Source organism: Oryctolagus cuniculus, chromosome X, assembly GCF_051225735.1.
Source record: "Oryctolagus cuniculus isolate XC-2025 breed Fujian yellow rabbit chromosome X, ASM5122573v1, whole genome shotgun sequence".
In the NCBI taxonomy this organism is placed as follows: Eukaryota; Metazoa; Chordata; class Mammalia; order Lagomorpha; family Leporidae; genus Oryctolagus; species Oryctolagus cuniculus.
In genome coordinates, this window is record NC_142888.1 from 29,700,718 (window position 1) to 29,715,915 (window position 15,198).

The 15,198-nt window shown below is 39.0% G+C and overlaps 1 protein-coding gene across 3 annotated transcripts in view; it reads right to left on the minus strand.

The window, feature by feature from the left end:
- EFHC2 (EF-hand domain containing 2) overlaps positions 1 to 15,198 on the minus strand; it is a 183,590-nt gene that overhangs the window by 93,983 nt on the left and 74,409 nt on the right. For all 3 annotated transcript variants that reach the window (XM_089324301.1, XM_008272519.5, XM_089324302.1), the window contains 2 exons: positions 2,899 to 3,122; positions 204 to 455 (listed from right to left, as the gene is read on the minus strand). In XM_089324301.1, the coding sequence (XP_089180427.1) occupies positions 204 to 455; positions 2,899 to 3,122 (476 nt within the window). The remainder of the gene's footprint in view (positions 1 to 203; positions 456 to 2,898; positions 3,123 to 15,198) is intronic.

The following is a 15,198-nucleotide window of genomic DNA, read 5'->3' on the forward strand; positions in this document are numbered from 1 at the left end:
ATGAGGATCCAAAGGTCAGCTGTTATTTACATCAGAAGTTAATGTTTCCACAATCTTTTCAGGAATACTAAGAATTAAATTAAAAATATGTATCCAAACGAGGAATAAAGTATAGCAACAGAATCATACAACATTCCAAAGAGTGACTTGAGTCTCTCGGTCCATATGTGAACTCAGAAAGCAGTTCCGGGTCCAGTGCTCACCTTGGGTAGCTTACCCCTTCGGAGGAACAAGGACATGGCATCCCGGCCTGAATTGTGGGGCAGCACCTCTTTGATTTCAATAGTATCATCAGACAAGAAGTAATGCAGGACAAGTTCTCTGCGGTCCCCAAACAACGATCCTGAGTCATCCCACAGGCAGAAGAAACGCAGAACTTTCTTATCATTCAGGAGGAACTGTCTCAGAGTGTCAAAGGACTCATAGGGACGCAAGGGCTCCATGCACTCTACCGTCTGCAAATGGAAAACACGTCAATAATAGTTGCAGGTTTTTCATCTTCACCTGTGGGATGCAAGCAATCAACTGACATAAAGATATATTCTCTATAAACTATTCTGTGACTTTTAAAAATTTTCAAGTATGAAATATATACACTTATAATCAGTTTTAATCTTAAAAATACAGACAAGGAAATATTAGGAAGCTTTTCATATTACATATTAGGTTAATATACTGAATCGTATTTCTATAATATTTTGAAAATAGACTTTTCTCAAAATTCATGTTTCAGAACAGACAAAATTAATCTATGGAGACATAAGTTAGGACAGTAATTGCTTCTGGGTAGAAAATCTGAACACAGGGACAAAAGAGCTTTCTAGAGTGATGGAAATATTTTATACTTCAATTGTACACATTTGCCAAAACTTGATCTTCATATTTAAGATTTGTGTACTTGACTACATTAATTATATCTCAACCAAAAAACTCACGTCTATCTATTAGAAATGCATCTGTATATGCTGCTTATTCAAAGATTTTTGCAAAAGTAAAAAAGAAGAAATAGGGGGGCTGGCACATTGGCACAGTGGGTAAAGCTGCAGCCTACAGTGCTGGCATCCCATATGGAAGCCGGTTCGAGTCCCGGCTGCTCCACTTTTGATCCAGCTTTCTGCTATGGCCTGGGAAAGCAGTAAAAGATGGCCCAAATTCTTGGACCCCTGCACCTATGTGAGACACCCAGAAAGAAGCTCCTGGCTCCTGGCTTTGGATTAGTGCAGCCTCCAGTCATTGCAGCCATCTGGGGAGTGAACCAGCAGATGGAAGACCTCTTTCTCTCTCCATGTTTCTACCTGTCTCTGTAACTCTGTCTTTCAAATAAATAAAATAAATCTTTTATAAAAAAAGTCAATATGAAAGTCTCTTAAACTCCTAATTTCCCAAAGATTTCTATATTTATTGAAGAGTTTTCTCCCTGAGGGAATAAATGCTAAAATGATTCTCCCAATCTGAAAAGAAATTATTTAAAACATTTCTTGGCTATGCTTGGTATTTATTCTTGATTCCTGGCACAAAAGATTTTTTTTATAAACCTAAGAAATCTTACAGTGCTCTATGCAATTTCATATAATGCATCATCATTCACAAAGACTATCACATAACACCAACTGTTAGTGAATGACTTCAGCCATATGCAAAGGGTGGTAATTCATATGCACTCATTTCCTTCAGGTTTTCTCTGCTGGTTCTAAAGACTGTATTTATCCAGACTCTTTTACCCAGGGCATTCAGAAAAAATTAAAATCAAGCTAACAAAAAAAATCTCTTTGTATACTGATTTACAAGCATTTCACCTTAGATACTCCAGAATCAACAATACATATGTTTCTCAGGAGGGTTGTAGACCTACAACATTAAAGAATAATTCTGAGGCTAGGAGGCAGGTGTAGATGAGTGATCCTACATGCAGCTTTTAACAAGAGATCAAAGCAGAAATCAAAGAAGAATTTTATTCTAAATGGTATGCTATCTTTCTACCAGAAAATGAATTACAACTTTTAAAAATGACAAAAGTACTCTATGGGCATCCAAATAAGAATAGTGACTTACCCCTCAGTACATGAGAGGACTTCTGGAAGAATGGAAATGGACTACAGTCTTGATTTGGGTGTAGTTTATAAGGGTATATGTATTTGTGAAGACTCATCCAACTGTATACTTATTGAAGTATAAGGAAACAAACGAAAATAACAAAAATCAGGCTAAGAATCAAGAGATCTGCATTCCCATCCCAGCAAAGAGATTGGCTGGGTCTCTGATTCTTCTGGAAAACAAAGTTTTGGTCAAAGGATAGTTTTTAAAAAACTTCAGAAAGACAATAATAATAATAATAATAATAATGTCTATTCCCTACACTAACTGGGGTCAGACTTTGAAGATAAGCATTCTTAGAATCATGGCCCTCCTCAATCTTCCAGAATATCTCAGCATCCAATGGCACCAAAAGAAGAGTTGGGAATCCTGGGGAGGAAGGAAGAAGATGTACCCAAGGTTCGGTTCACAAAATCATTAGCACAGAAACAAAGGTCTTCCCAGAGTTAGGCAACTAAAACAGGACAAGATAAGTCAAGGAAGAATGGGCCTAACTCATATGTCAGTGACCACAAAGCCAACTGTAGTCTCATAAAAATTATCCCACCTGAACTGCTCACCAAAGACTCCTACTACCTAGAAGGAAGACTCTATGGAAAGAACTGGAAAGCAGGAGCAGGGAGGGCAGCAACAAAGTCTTTCCTGCTGTGAGGCCAACACCACTGGGCCTTCCCTCCCGTCCAAGAGACAGGACAACCTGAATAATTGTGGTACCAACAGCATCAGGAGTAACAAAACGCTTTACTGATTCTCCAGAGATTCTCATTATGAAAACAAGAACTCACAAACCCATTAACTTCTTACCTTTTTCCGTGTCTGTATATAAGGATCTTCTGGACACTGTCCTGGAGGATTTAATTTGATTCCTATTTTCTTCAAAAAGTTTCCAGTGAATGCATCACAGTCATAAATCTTGAATTTCCAGCCATAGAAGACAATATCTATGTTTATATTGAAATGGTACACAGTATAAAACTGTTCATCATCAGGAGGTGGGAGAGGAATCCGATGACGCCGGATGAAGACCCCTGTGGCATGAAACAAAATAAAAACTGTTTCATTGTTCTGCTAACAAGTGGGAAGCTAAGCACACCTAACAACCCTGAATGCTCTCCTGCAATAGGAAGGTGGGCAAAGGGCTTGCTCTTGGAGGCAGCATTAGCACATTCAAACTCTCTGAGGGAGCGAAGAGAGCTCTGAGATCCCGAGTTCTGTGACCTATCTGGTAATGCTGTTATTAGCATTACATAAGTGGTGTTAGGAAAGTATTATTCCCTAACAATTATTAACTATTATACTTTCTTAATAATTATTACTAAACTTTATTACTTCTTATTCACATTCTCAACATAATTATAATTACCACTAATTATTAATTATTTTACTAATAATTTAATAAATATCAATTATTTTATGCCCTAATCATTATTAGTAAAGCTTAAAGACTGGGAGAGCTGAGGGATGAAGGAGGTGGGACATAAGCAGAATGACGACAAATGCTAGACATTGCCATCAAGTCTTTTCCTAGAACAAGTATGTTCACTTTTAGCCACTAGTACCCAATGTGTGCACAGTAAACAAAGGCCCCCAAAACAGAGTTCTCACAAAAATGCATCCTTTGGGTTCAAAACAAAAAGGCTAATGAGCTTTATCACGGTGGGTGCTAATACTGTGATTCACAGCTTTGAGAAGCATGATTCATTTTAGGCTGCTTTGAAATTGCAGGGAATCTCGTTTTCTCTACTAACCTATTTTCCTTCCTTCTTCCTCTATAGCCTCTGTCCACCTCCAGTCAAACAACTTCATCAAGTCACAGTTATCAGAGCCTTCTTAGTTCTAGCCAGTGCTCTGGGTCAAAGGTTCTAGATCTCATTCCATCTTCTACTTCAACCCTATGATATACATTTGTTACTTCTCTTGGGAATATGGCCTCAGGTCCCCACGTAAACCCAAAGGGGTAGGGTAGTCAGCCATTGAAGGCAAAGGATTTCCTTGCCTAAATGATTATATCAAATATATCACACCATATCACCCAAGTTACCCAAATGTCGCTGAAACCTACTGTCAAGAACTGTTTAGGGTTTATGGTTTTATTTGCAAGCTAATAAGGTATCTTCTCACAGTTTCATGGATGCTGGTATAAGACATGGGAAGCTTTGGTTAGGGAGAAAAGGCTGGTTATTATGCAAGAGCAGTAACATCAGTATTTTTTGCACCAGTTTCCTTAGTCCCAATTCCCATAAGGTGATACAACAAAGTTCAGGTAACACCTGCAGGGCACATGTAGTAGGTGACATTACAGGAGAAGTACCCTGAGCATAAGGAACTGAAATTTTCTGTAATGAGTAATTAGCACTCCTGCCTTTCATCACAGAGGGAGATATTATCTTTATTGGACTGGACACTAAGCATTTCTGCTGTTGTTCTGGTGAAAGAAACAATCTGCATCTTTCAGGGCCATAAGCAAACCCACACTTTGTTCCATAGGGACAGGCTATCTTTACCTTCCAAAGCTGTTTGCTATATAAACATCCTTAAAGAGACAGTCTAGAACAAAGAACAGTCAGTGCTTCTGCTTACAAGTTGTACAGACGTGCAAGATACCCATGGAGAATTGTCTCTCAACATCTGTGAAAGATTTAGGCCTGAGAATCTATTCTAAGAGCAAAGAGAAAAGGGTAGCAGAGCAAACAGGATCTAATGATTCAATAAAAATTGGCTTATGTGAATTCTGTCTGGAGGTATTTTAATATAAAGATGTCAATTTATCTTCTTCGTATTTTATAAAGCACTAAAGAAGAGTAACTTTTCCCAAAGCCTAAAAATGCTTAGAAATTATTCATTCCTTATTCATTAAGGAGCATTTAATGAATATCTTTATGTGCCAGGAATTGTGTTGGGCTCTTTTCCATTATTCTACTTAACATCTTTTCACTCTGTTGAGAAGAACTTAACTTAAATCATTTTCATCTTCTTTTCTTTGCAGCAATTTTAATTGGTACATTAAATTAAAATAATAAAACTATAAAATTAGAATTGGCCTAGAATATTTTTAAATGTACTACATAAAAGATGATATAATTTTACTGCAAAAATTATACTTCAATTAGCCTTTAATTCATGCCACTGAAAACAGTATGCAAATTATTTAATCATTTAAGATTAGACATTTAGAACAAATTGCATACTTAAACATCTACAAAAGGATGGGCATTTCAGGTGTTTTCAAGAGCCATTATATACCTGTTTAAAAATACTTACATTGTGACAGCTTTTGAAATCTATAAGATTCCTTCAACAGTCAGGAGCTTCTTTGAAAATCCCATCTATTTTGTATTTGTACTTCATTATAAAATTCAAATAAGCAAGTGAGAGCTGATTTTGGTTCAGTCAGGCTTTGAATAGGCTTCCTATATTTTTCTAGGTGTGAGAACTGGCCCACCCACTGGGTTTTTCAATAATAATAATCATAATCATCATCATAGCCCTAGGATAGACTTTCATTTACATTTTCTCATTTAATCTTCAACAATCCCAAGACACAGATAATGCATGAAATATGAATATTCCATTTATGGATGAGGAAAACAAAGCTCAGAGTGGTTAAGTGCCATGCTCAAGGTCATGCCCTAAGAAATGACAGGAAAAAGATCATGAACTTGGGTTTTCAGTTTCTAACTAAATACCGTTACTTTCTATAGTTTGCACTGAACCAAGTGAAAGAGGAAAAGAATCGACACAGACAAAACATGATAGAAATGGGTAGAAGAGCTGCCAGCCACCCAGAAAATGGGAAAGAGAGAGAGAGAAACAGAAAGAAAAGAGATGCTCTTCCAAAACAAAAGCTTTTCTTGGCTCTAAAGGCACATTTTTTCAGGGAGGGCCCACCTGCAGCAGCACAGCATTACCAGATTCTCCCAGGAGCCTGTGTCTCTCAGGCCCTCACACTCCTTATCTGAGCCCCTGTACTTCTCCCACTAGATGCTTCTCAGAAAGGTCCAGTGAACTTCTTTGTGAAAACAGAAAAAAAAAAAAAAAGCCCTGACCATTCATAGATTAGAAAGAAAGGAAAAGTTTAACCCTAAACAAGAAAATGTTGCTAACAAAAACTCCAATGTTAATCAGAAAACCAATATAGGCCATTTAAATGCACAGTTGCACATGGCAGCTTTCAATAATATATTTGTGGGATCTCTCAAGTGTGTCCTTTAGGGATTAAAATTTGTATTTATTTGGGATTTGTATGTTATAGTCTTCCTTGATAAATGGCAGAAATTCTCCCAGCAGGAGTTTATTTTGAAATATCAAAGACATGGGCAGGATGCCATGTCTTTGGCACACACTGGAGAGCAACTGAGGTCATCAAGGTAGATAAATAAAAATAATGTTACAAAATGGAAAAACAACACAAGCACCGTATCTGTCCTTTAAACTGCCAGATGTTACCTTCTTTACTGTCCCAGAAAGACAACTAGGACACATGTCCAGGCATCAGGTTCCTATTTTCAAGGTCTTCTTCATCTTCACATTCCCCAGCTCTCTTCTTTTTCAAAAGCCCTGCTAGCTGAAACACTCTGCAAGCTTTAACTTTCTAACAGTTCCCTGTGGTTTAGATCTAAGTGACCACATATCCATTTATGTTTAATGTTTTTTCATGTTATTCAGTTGGGATTTGCCTTGGCTCTTTGTTTATACCATTAAATTTAGTTTTGGGGGGAATTCACCTTCCAGAATTAAGACTCTAACCTCTTAACCACATCTAATTATACATATACTGATTTCAGTGTAGCAATGCTACAGATCTAGGGTACAAATCAAAGTCCAGAGGCAGGTATTTCTGAGGTGAGTTAATATACTAGAATTACCCCTTGTCATTGTGTCTACTAGATTTGTATCATAAAAATACTAAGAGCTTTAATCATGGTTAGACATGATAGAGCCATCTTTTTCTTCTGTTCACTGTATTTCTCCATGGAAATGACTACTCTAGTTTCACTTTTATTTTTATGAAATGTCACCTGTGGTACTTTGGTTTCACAAGAATATTTTTATATCGATAACCTGACATCTCCCTTGTGGGAAAAAAAATTAAAAATCTGAAACTCTGCATCTTAGTCCCTAACAATAATGATAACCCTATACATCTCCCCCTTGGTCATTAAATAAGCACCAAAATCAGAGCCAGGTAGATACTCTAATTTCCTCTTTTTTTAAAAAAAAAAAGATTTATTTATTTATTTGAAAGGCAAAAATACAAAGAAAGAGATCTTCCATCCACTGGTTCACTTCCAAATGGCTACAACGACCAGGGCCAGGCCAGGCCAAAGCAAAGAGCTTCTTCTGGGTCTCCCATGTGGGTGGCAGGGGCCCAAGCACTGGGCTATCTTCTGGTGCTTTCCCAGGTGCATTAGCATGGAGCTGGATTGGAAGTGGAGCAGCGGGAACTTGAACTGGCACCCATACGGGATGCTGGTGCTGCAGGCTGTGGCTTTAACCTGCTGTGTCACAGCACCGGCCCCTCGAATTTCCTCTTGCACTGCAACCTTCTTGCCTAGTTTCCCTTATACACTCTATAACCTGCTCCCAAATACCTGCTATGATTTGGATACAGTTCGAGAATCCCCCAAAGCTTCACATGTAGATATTTAACCCCTACTGTTGGGCATTAATAGGGTGCAAACTTAATCCAACTCTGATGCTTAGGGGTGAAACATACAGGAAGTGATTAGGATTAAGTAAGGTCATTGGAGTAGAACCCCATGACTGAATCCTGGTGGCTTTATAAGAGGCAGAGGTCAGACCAACACACAAGGTCCCTTCTCTTGTCATGTAATGTTCTACAGTGTCTGGGAATTCTGCAAGCAATAAGGCCATCACCAGATGAGACCCTCAGACTTGTACCTCTAGAACCATGAGTTAAAATAAACCTCTTTTTTAGTTAAAAAAATTTATCTGACAGAAAGACAAACATAGCTCTCATCTGCTGCTTCACTTCCTAAATGCCCAGAAGCTAGGGTATCAATCCATGTGGCTGGCAGGGACCTGACTACTTAAACCACCACCTGCTACATCCCAGGTTACATTAGCAGGAAGTTGGAATCAGGAATAAAGTCAGGACTCAGACTCATGCATTCCAATATGGTATGCAAGCATCCCAGCTGACATCTTGACCACCATACCAAATGCCTACCCCCAAGTCTCTTTTCTTTATAAAGTAGCCTGCCTCCGGTATTTTATTACAGTAATGAAAAACTGACTGATCCACCTCCTGACTCCTTGCCCAACCACCTTCCCACATTTTTATCTTACGATGTTCCTTTTGACTGTCTACCTTTCCCTTCCATCTTCACTGGGGGAATCCTGAGCTACAACTCAAATGCCGTCTTCTCTGATGGATACTGACTTTTCTTCCTCTGGTCCCTTAAGTTCCTGGCACCATTTAGGATGCATGCACTGTCTCACAGGCACTATCTAGCACTTTCCCTTTTCTTTTTCTTTTTTAAGATTTATTTATTTATTTGAAAGGCAGAGTTACAGAGCGAGAGGGAGAGATCTTTCATCTGCTGGTTCATGCCTCAAATGGCTGCAACAAGGCTGAAGCCAGGAGTCTGGAATTCTATCCAGGTCTCCCATGTGGGTGGCAGGAACCCAAACACTTGGGCCATCTTCAGCTGTTTTCCCAGGCACATTAGCAGGGAGCTGGATGGGAAGTGCAGCAGCTGGGACTATTAAGCTGGGACCTTACTTAATCCTAATCACTTCCCATAGGTTTCACCCCTAAGCATCAGAGTTGGATTAAGTTTCCACCCTATTAATGCCCAACAGTAGGGTTTAAATTTCTACATGTGATGCTTTGGGGGATTCTCAAACTGTATCCAAACCATAGCAGGTATTTGGGAGCAGGTTATAGAGTGTATTAATAGCTGGGACTATAAAATGTGCAGCAGCATTTCAATATTAGATGCCAGTGTTGCAGGCAGCAGCTTAAACTACTCCACCAATGCTGGTCCCTCTTTCCTTTTTTTCATTCTTTCTACCCCTCCCTCCCTTCCTTCCTTCCTTCTTTTTATACTCCTTTCCTCTGTCTCTTCCACAAATATTTATTCAGTAGCTACCATGTACCAAGTATCTACCTTCACAGACTAGTGAGTCATCTTCACTCTTAAATTTTACACTGTTCCAATCAGTGATAGTTCTCTCCCAAATGTTCACCCCCTAGGGGTGCCAGATTTAACAAACTGAAATACGGAATGCCCAGTTAAAATTGAAATTCAGATAAATGACAAATTTGTTCTAGTATAAGTATTTCCTATGCAATATTTGGGGCATAGTTATACTAAAAACTTCTTTGTTGCTTATCTGAAATTAAAAATCTAACTGGACATCTTGTATTTTATCTGGCAATCATACCACTCCTTTACTTTATGGGATATAGTAGTCAAATATAGTATATGCCCGATATGTATGAATAGCATATGAACAAGTGACTTCTACATTGTGATTAATTTGCTTGATTCAGGTAGATTTATCTTAGAGTATAGAAAAAAAGCACAAGAGATACTATCCTATTGAGGGGCCAAAACGAGTCATTAGAGGAGACCAGTGTGTTTAATCAGGGATGTGCTAAGAACTATGGGAAAGCCAGTTCTTGACCCCAGGCCTACAGAGTAAAAAAAAAAAAAGAAAAAAAAAATCCAAGCTAGGCTTAGAGATTCTGATAATCACTCCCAACTGAGAACAAATGGTACAGACCATACTAGAACATTAAAGCACATTTCTAATCATTATCCTTTTTTAGCATAGATTAGTTTGGACTTAGTAGTTGGACTTGATTAACACTTACTCTGTTAGAAAATTAGTAGTAAATGTAATGGGTTAACCTCTGACGTTCTTGGCTTGATGTGATGTTTTTTTAACTACATTCCACCAGAAAAGCAACAAATTCTATAAATATGACATATCTAACCCAAAAGAGAATGATATCCTGGCAAGAAATGAAAGCAAGCCTTGAATTGCAACAGACACTCACTTGACTCACAACACAAGATTTCTTTGCCAACAAGAACTTGTGAATATTAAAAATATGTTATTCTGATTAGAAGCTACATGTAACTGAATGCCTGTTTTGGCACCATGCTAATGGATGCCTCTTTTGTTTCTGGCTTATTCCAAACTCCTCCACCCTAAAAAAAACTTACATGATAGTGCAGGCAACTAAAAAGGGGAGAGGCTATAATTCATTGAGTTGCACTAATTTCTTAATGGTCAGCTCCACAAAAAACAAAGGCAACTGACCTCCCAGTTCATTGTGAAAATATCAAAGCTGTGTGGAAGTGTCAGCAATACCATTAGTGCACAGCATCTAAATTTGACCCCTACTCTCTTCCAGGGCCTCTAACATATGGAAATCAGGCTCAGGCCACTCAAGACACAACTGAAAGAAATACAACCTACCCTGTCCCACTGAAGGCTGAGGCACTGGCTCATTACACTAGTTTTCTTTTTCCCAGTCACTTAATTTAGGAAGGCTTGAAGATGGTGTTTAAATGAGTCTTCAAACTATCTGCTATCCAAACAGACATTGCTTAACAATAATTGTCATATTAAATATTTCAAGAGACAGTGGTTTCTCTCTAAATAAAGCCTGATGACAGAGTGGTTATTCTTGTTTGCTCTTTACAGTATTTGCTACAGCCCTCCAGGTTTCTCCATTCTGCAACTCAATGTTATACAATTACCGCAGATTTTGGACACAACCCTTAAGCTGCGTGTTCACACAGGGAAATATCCTGACGGGGGTGAGCCAACTAGAAATTCTGCTATTTTCCTAACACTTTAAAACTTTTACTCTAGACTTTTCCTCTGAGTCCTTATAAATAATATTCCTTCTTCCTTAACATAAAAATGATTTGCAGATATATCATTTATGACTATCTTCAATTTGCCTTTGGTGTCTGCCTTTGTGAGACTTGAAATCAAGAAACAGAGAGAATTGAAGCTTTAATAAAAGCCTTTCCAAGATCTTGATAGAGCTTGCATTTCAGATTTCTTCTTAGATAGTTAAATAAAACTATGATACACTAGAAAGTGTCCAGAGAACTACAGCAATATCAGCTTTCACTTAAAAAGTAGTAATAATAAAAACATAATCCTAGTCATTTATATAGGTTCTGGATGTCTTGTGACCTCCAGTTCATCATTTGGGCAAATTTGGTGTCATGGTAGGGAAAGTAATCAGAAAATAAGCAAAGCCTGAGGCAGGTGTTTGGCACAGCAGTTAAAGGCACTGCCTGGGATGCCTGCATCCCATATTGCAGTGCCTGGGTTCAAGTCCCAGCTCCACTTCCCATTCCATTTTCCTGCTAATGTGCACCATTGGAGACAGTAGGTGATGGCCCAAGCAGATGAGTCTGCCACCCATGTGGAAGATGCAGACTGAGTTCCAGGCTCCTGGCTTTGCACTGGCCCAGTTTTGGCTGTTCTGGGCAGTTAGGGAGTGAACCAGTACATAAAATCTTTGTGTGTGTGTGTATGTGTCTAGTTTTCAAGTTAAATGAGAACTGAAGAAAAAAATAAGCAAAAATTCGTTACGGAATATCAGAAAAAAAGCATTTAAGTGGAAATCCTGTTAAGAAGATATTTTTTGCTTAAGCAATATTGTCACTTACCTAATCAAACATACTGAAATAAAACAGATGTTCATAAAAATTGAAACTTCTAAGTTTTCTCTTTCTGCTCTCAAATAACTTTTCATTTGCTAACATCTTCTTGCCAATCTTTAAAAATGACCTTGTATATGACCCTGATGAATCTTGTCCCCTTATAAAATAAAATGCCATGAAGTCTGTGAAAACCTTCTTTGAAATGTATACCCAGGGAGGCAGCAGATGATGGGTCAAGGCATTTCCATATTTCCCCAAAGATTTCCCATTAGTCCTTAAATTCTCCAAATAAAATGGGCAGTGGAGAGTCTGAAAACAAAGAACAATGGGGCCAGCTCATGTTACCTCCTCATATCAATCCACACCTTATCCCTCTACTAGGAAAGCTAAGCAGAGACACTGAGTCAAATCCTCTTCCTCTTTCCACCACCTCAATAGCCACTTTCCTCCAACACAGTCTGATTCTGGTCATGATCTACATTACCACAATTCCCATTGCATACTCTTAGCCTTGAATTTTTCCCTGAAAAGACATTCCAGGATGCCACCTGCCTAGTGAACATCCCATACAGATGTTCCCACACCCCTGCAAAGGCCTCATGCCTGCAACAAACATACCACAGTTCCAAATCCCCTTTCCACTTCTTGTTCCATGCCCCTGGGCTTTGTAAAGGCATCAATATTCCCTCAATCACAGACTTCTGAGGCAATAAACTAGGATACAGATGGAGCAGCAAATTACTTCTCTAAGCCTATTTCCTTTTCCGTAGAAGCTGACAATGACAGAACCTACTTTAGATGGTTGCTGGAGAATTAAATGAGATATAATTAGATACTCCTCTTCCTCATTATGTTTAATCTCTGGCCAAAGCCTATTAATTCTGCCAACCAAGTATCTCTCAAGTGTTTCCTCTGTTTGCTATTACCATCATCATTGTTGTGGTTTGGACACGGAGCATTTCTAGAAGTGACAACTGCAAAATTCTTGGACTAGTCACTTGTTCCCCTTTCTTCTCCAACCTGCTGGCACATAAGCTCCATGAGACAGGGGTACCATAGATCTTACTTCTTTTGTTCAGTTTCCCAAAACCCAGCAATAGTGCCTGGCACAGAACAGGCATTCAACAAACACTTCTTGGCAATGACGATTGGCTCCCATTTCATGATCCTAAGCACTAGACTCAATGAAGCCATGCTAAAAGAAAAACCTCAATTTCATGAGCACTGCAGGAAGTCCTTTGCACATTGAATAAGGTTGCAAGATAACCTCATTCTCAGAGGCCCCTGGTCCTCAAATTCCTGTTTCTTCCTCTTGAACTCATTGTTATATATCAATATAGAGGCATCTGGCCTAGATAAGTAGTAAGAAAAAGTTTATTTAACAAAAGCAGAAATCCAAAGATGTGTTAATTAATGGTAAGAAGGTGGTAAGCAGGGTATATGTATGTTAAACAGAAAGAAATGGATGGAAGAACCAACAGATAACTAATTTTCAGTAGGCATTAAATATACATGAAGCACCTGGGCTCTAAATATTCATGATACACTAAATATACAACAGGCACTAAATATTCATGAGTAGTCAATATTCATGAGGCCTTAACTTGGCCACTCATTCATTGGTGACACCCATTCTGGCCCCATGTGTCCTCTGTCCAAGAAACAAAAACAAAACCCATGACTATTCAGCAGGCTTACTGGCAAGCTACAGCTGTGGCCAGGGGCACTTATCCCTGCATCTCTCTGACAGACAAGTGTATGCCCTCAGCCGGAGGCCCCTTCTGTCTCTGGTTCTCCTTGTTTGAACCTCCTTTCTGGTCTCAAAACTATTAGCCAGTAAGGCTGGTAAATCAAAAAGAGATAGGATCATTGCCTACCCTAGGATTTAGGCAGTATGGTCTTTCCACCCATCTATAACTGGTCCAAAGAGTGTAGACCCACCACATACATCTTTCCCCTTGCTTCTTTCCTTGTATTTTAAATTATTTTAATTTATCATCTGATTTATGCATTTTAATTTGGTTCATGAGCCTTCTGTTCTGTAGTCCCTGGGAAAGCCTGCAGATATGCTTCTTGGAAGCTAGAACTCCTTCAAGGTAACATCCCATATAACACAGAGAACAGTCTGTAGGAAGAGCAGGAATGGAAGCAGAAGACAATGTTAGGTAGCTATTCCATTCCTCTACTCAGCATATGAGGGTAGCTTGGGTTGAGATGGTAATAAAGGAGACAGAAAGACATGGACAGGTTAAGGTTATGTTTTGCTGGGAGAATGAAGAACAGTGATGGTAGGTATGAGAAAATGGAGAAAGTAAAGAGAATGGAGACTCTAGTCAGAGAAAGAATTTCGTAGCCTAAATACTGGAGATTAAATACGCCAAAAGATAGAAAACAATGTACCCAAGAATGATGGCTGCTCAGGGAACAAAGGACCCTGAAGGGTTATTTACAACAACCACCCCACTCCCCTCTTATACCTCTACCAAACTTTCAGTGAACAATGCTTGATTACCCTCAAGGCCATCCATCTGCACTAATGAACACATAACTGACTCTCCTTTCTTCTACCCATAAACCAGATCAATCCCCACCTGCAACCCCACCCAGGACCATCTGCAGCTCCTCACAGCTCTCTGCCAGAAAGTTCATCCTTCCACTGACCTGAATCCTTACTCTTAAAAATCCTATCCTTGAGGATATAGAGAAGAAAGTCACCCTCCTGCACTATGTAGCCCCTTAGACCCCTGACAATATTTATCAGGCACACTTGCTTCTTCTGTTCAAAATATCCCATTACACTATTCTGTATTGGACATGACAAAATTTCAGTCCTTTCCCATCATGGTTGTTGTCTCTTGAAGGCATCTAGAACTCAGCATGGTCCCAAGGGAAGGAATCACAGCACAAACAGAAGAAATATGCCAGTTCCCTTGATCTCTTTCATACTCTACTAATGCAGCCTAGGATTCACTTCTCTGTGGTCACTTAACTTCTATCTGGGGCTGAAACGGAATATGGATGAAGGAGTCTCGGTTGAGGCACCATCAAGGCCTATTGTTAGCAGGTCTGAGGAAGAATATAGGGAGGCTGAAAAAATCTCAGTAAACAAAGAAAGAAGAGGGAACACCAGTCTTGGAGCAGTGGTAGAAAACAGCTTTCTCTTCTCCCCTGACAGTGTTGTGAAAGAAGTTATGTGATCATAGCAGAGACCAAAGGATTTAAGGAAACACACACACAGAGAGAGAGAGAGAGAGAGAGAGAGAGAGAGAGAGAGAGAATTGACTCATATGAGCATTCTTCAAAAACTTTAACCTTTATGGAAAATGAGGTTAAAAGATGTCTAATTTGGTACCAAAAATATTTAAATAGATACATAGGAGAGGGCCTTCAAAAAGTCCATGGAAAATGTGTATTATGGAAAAACAATGCATGGCTTCCAAAA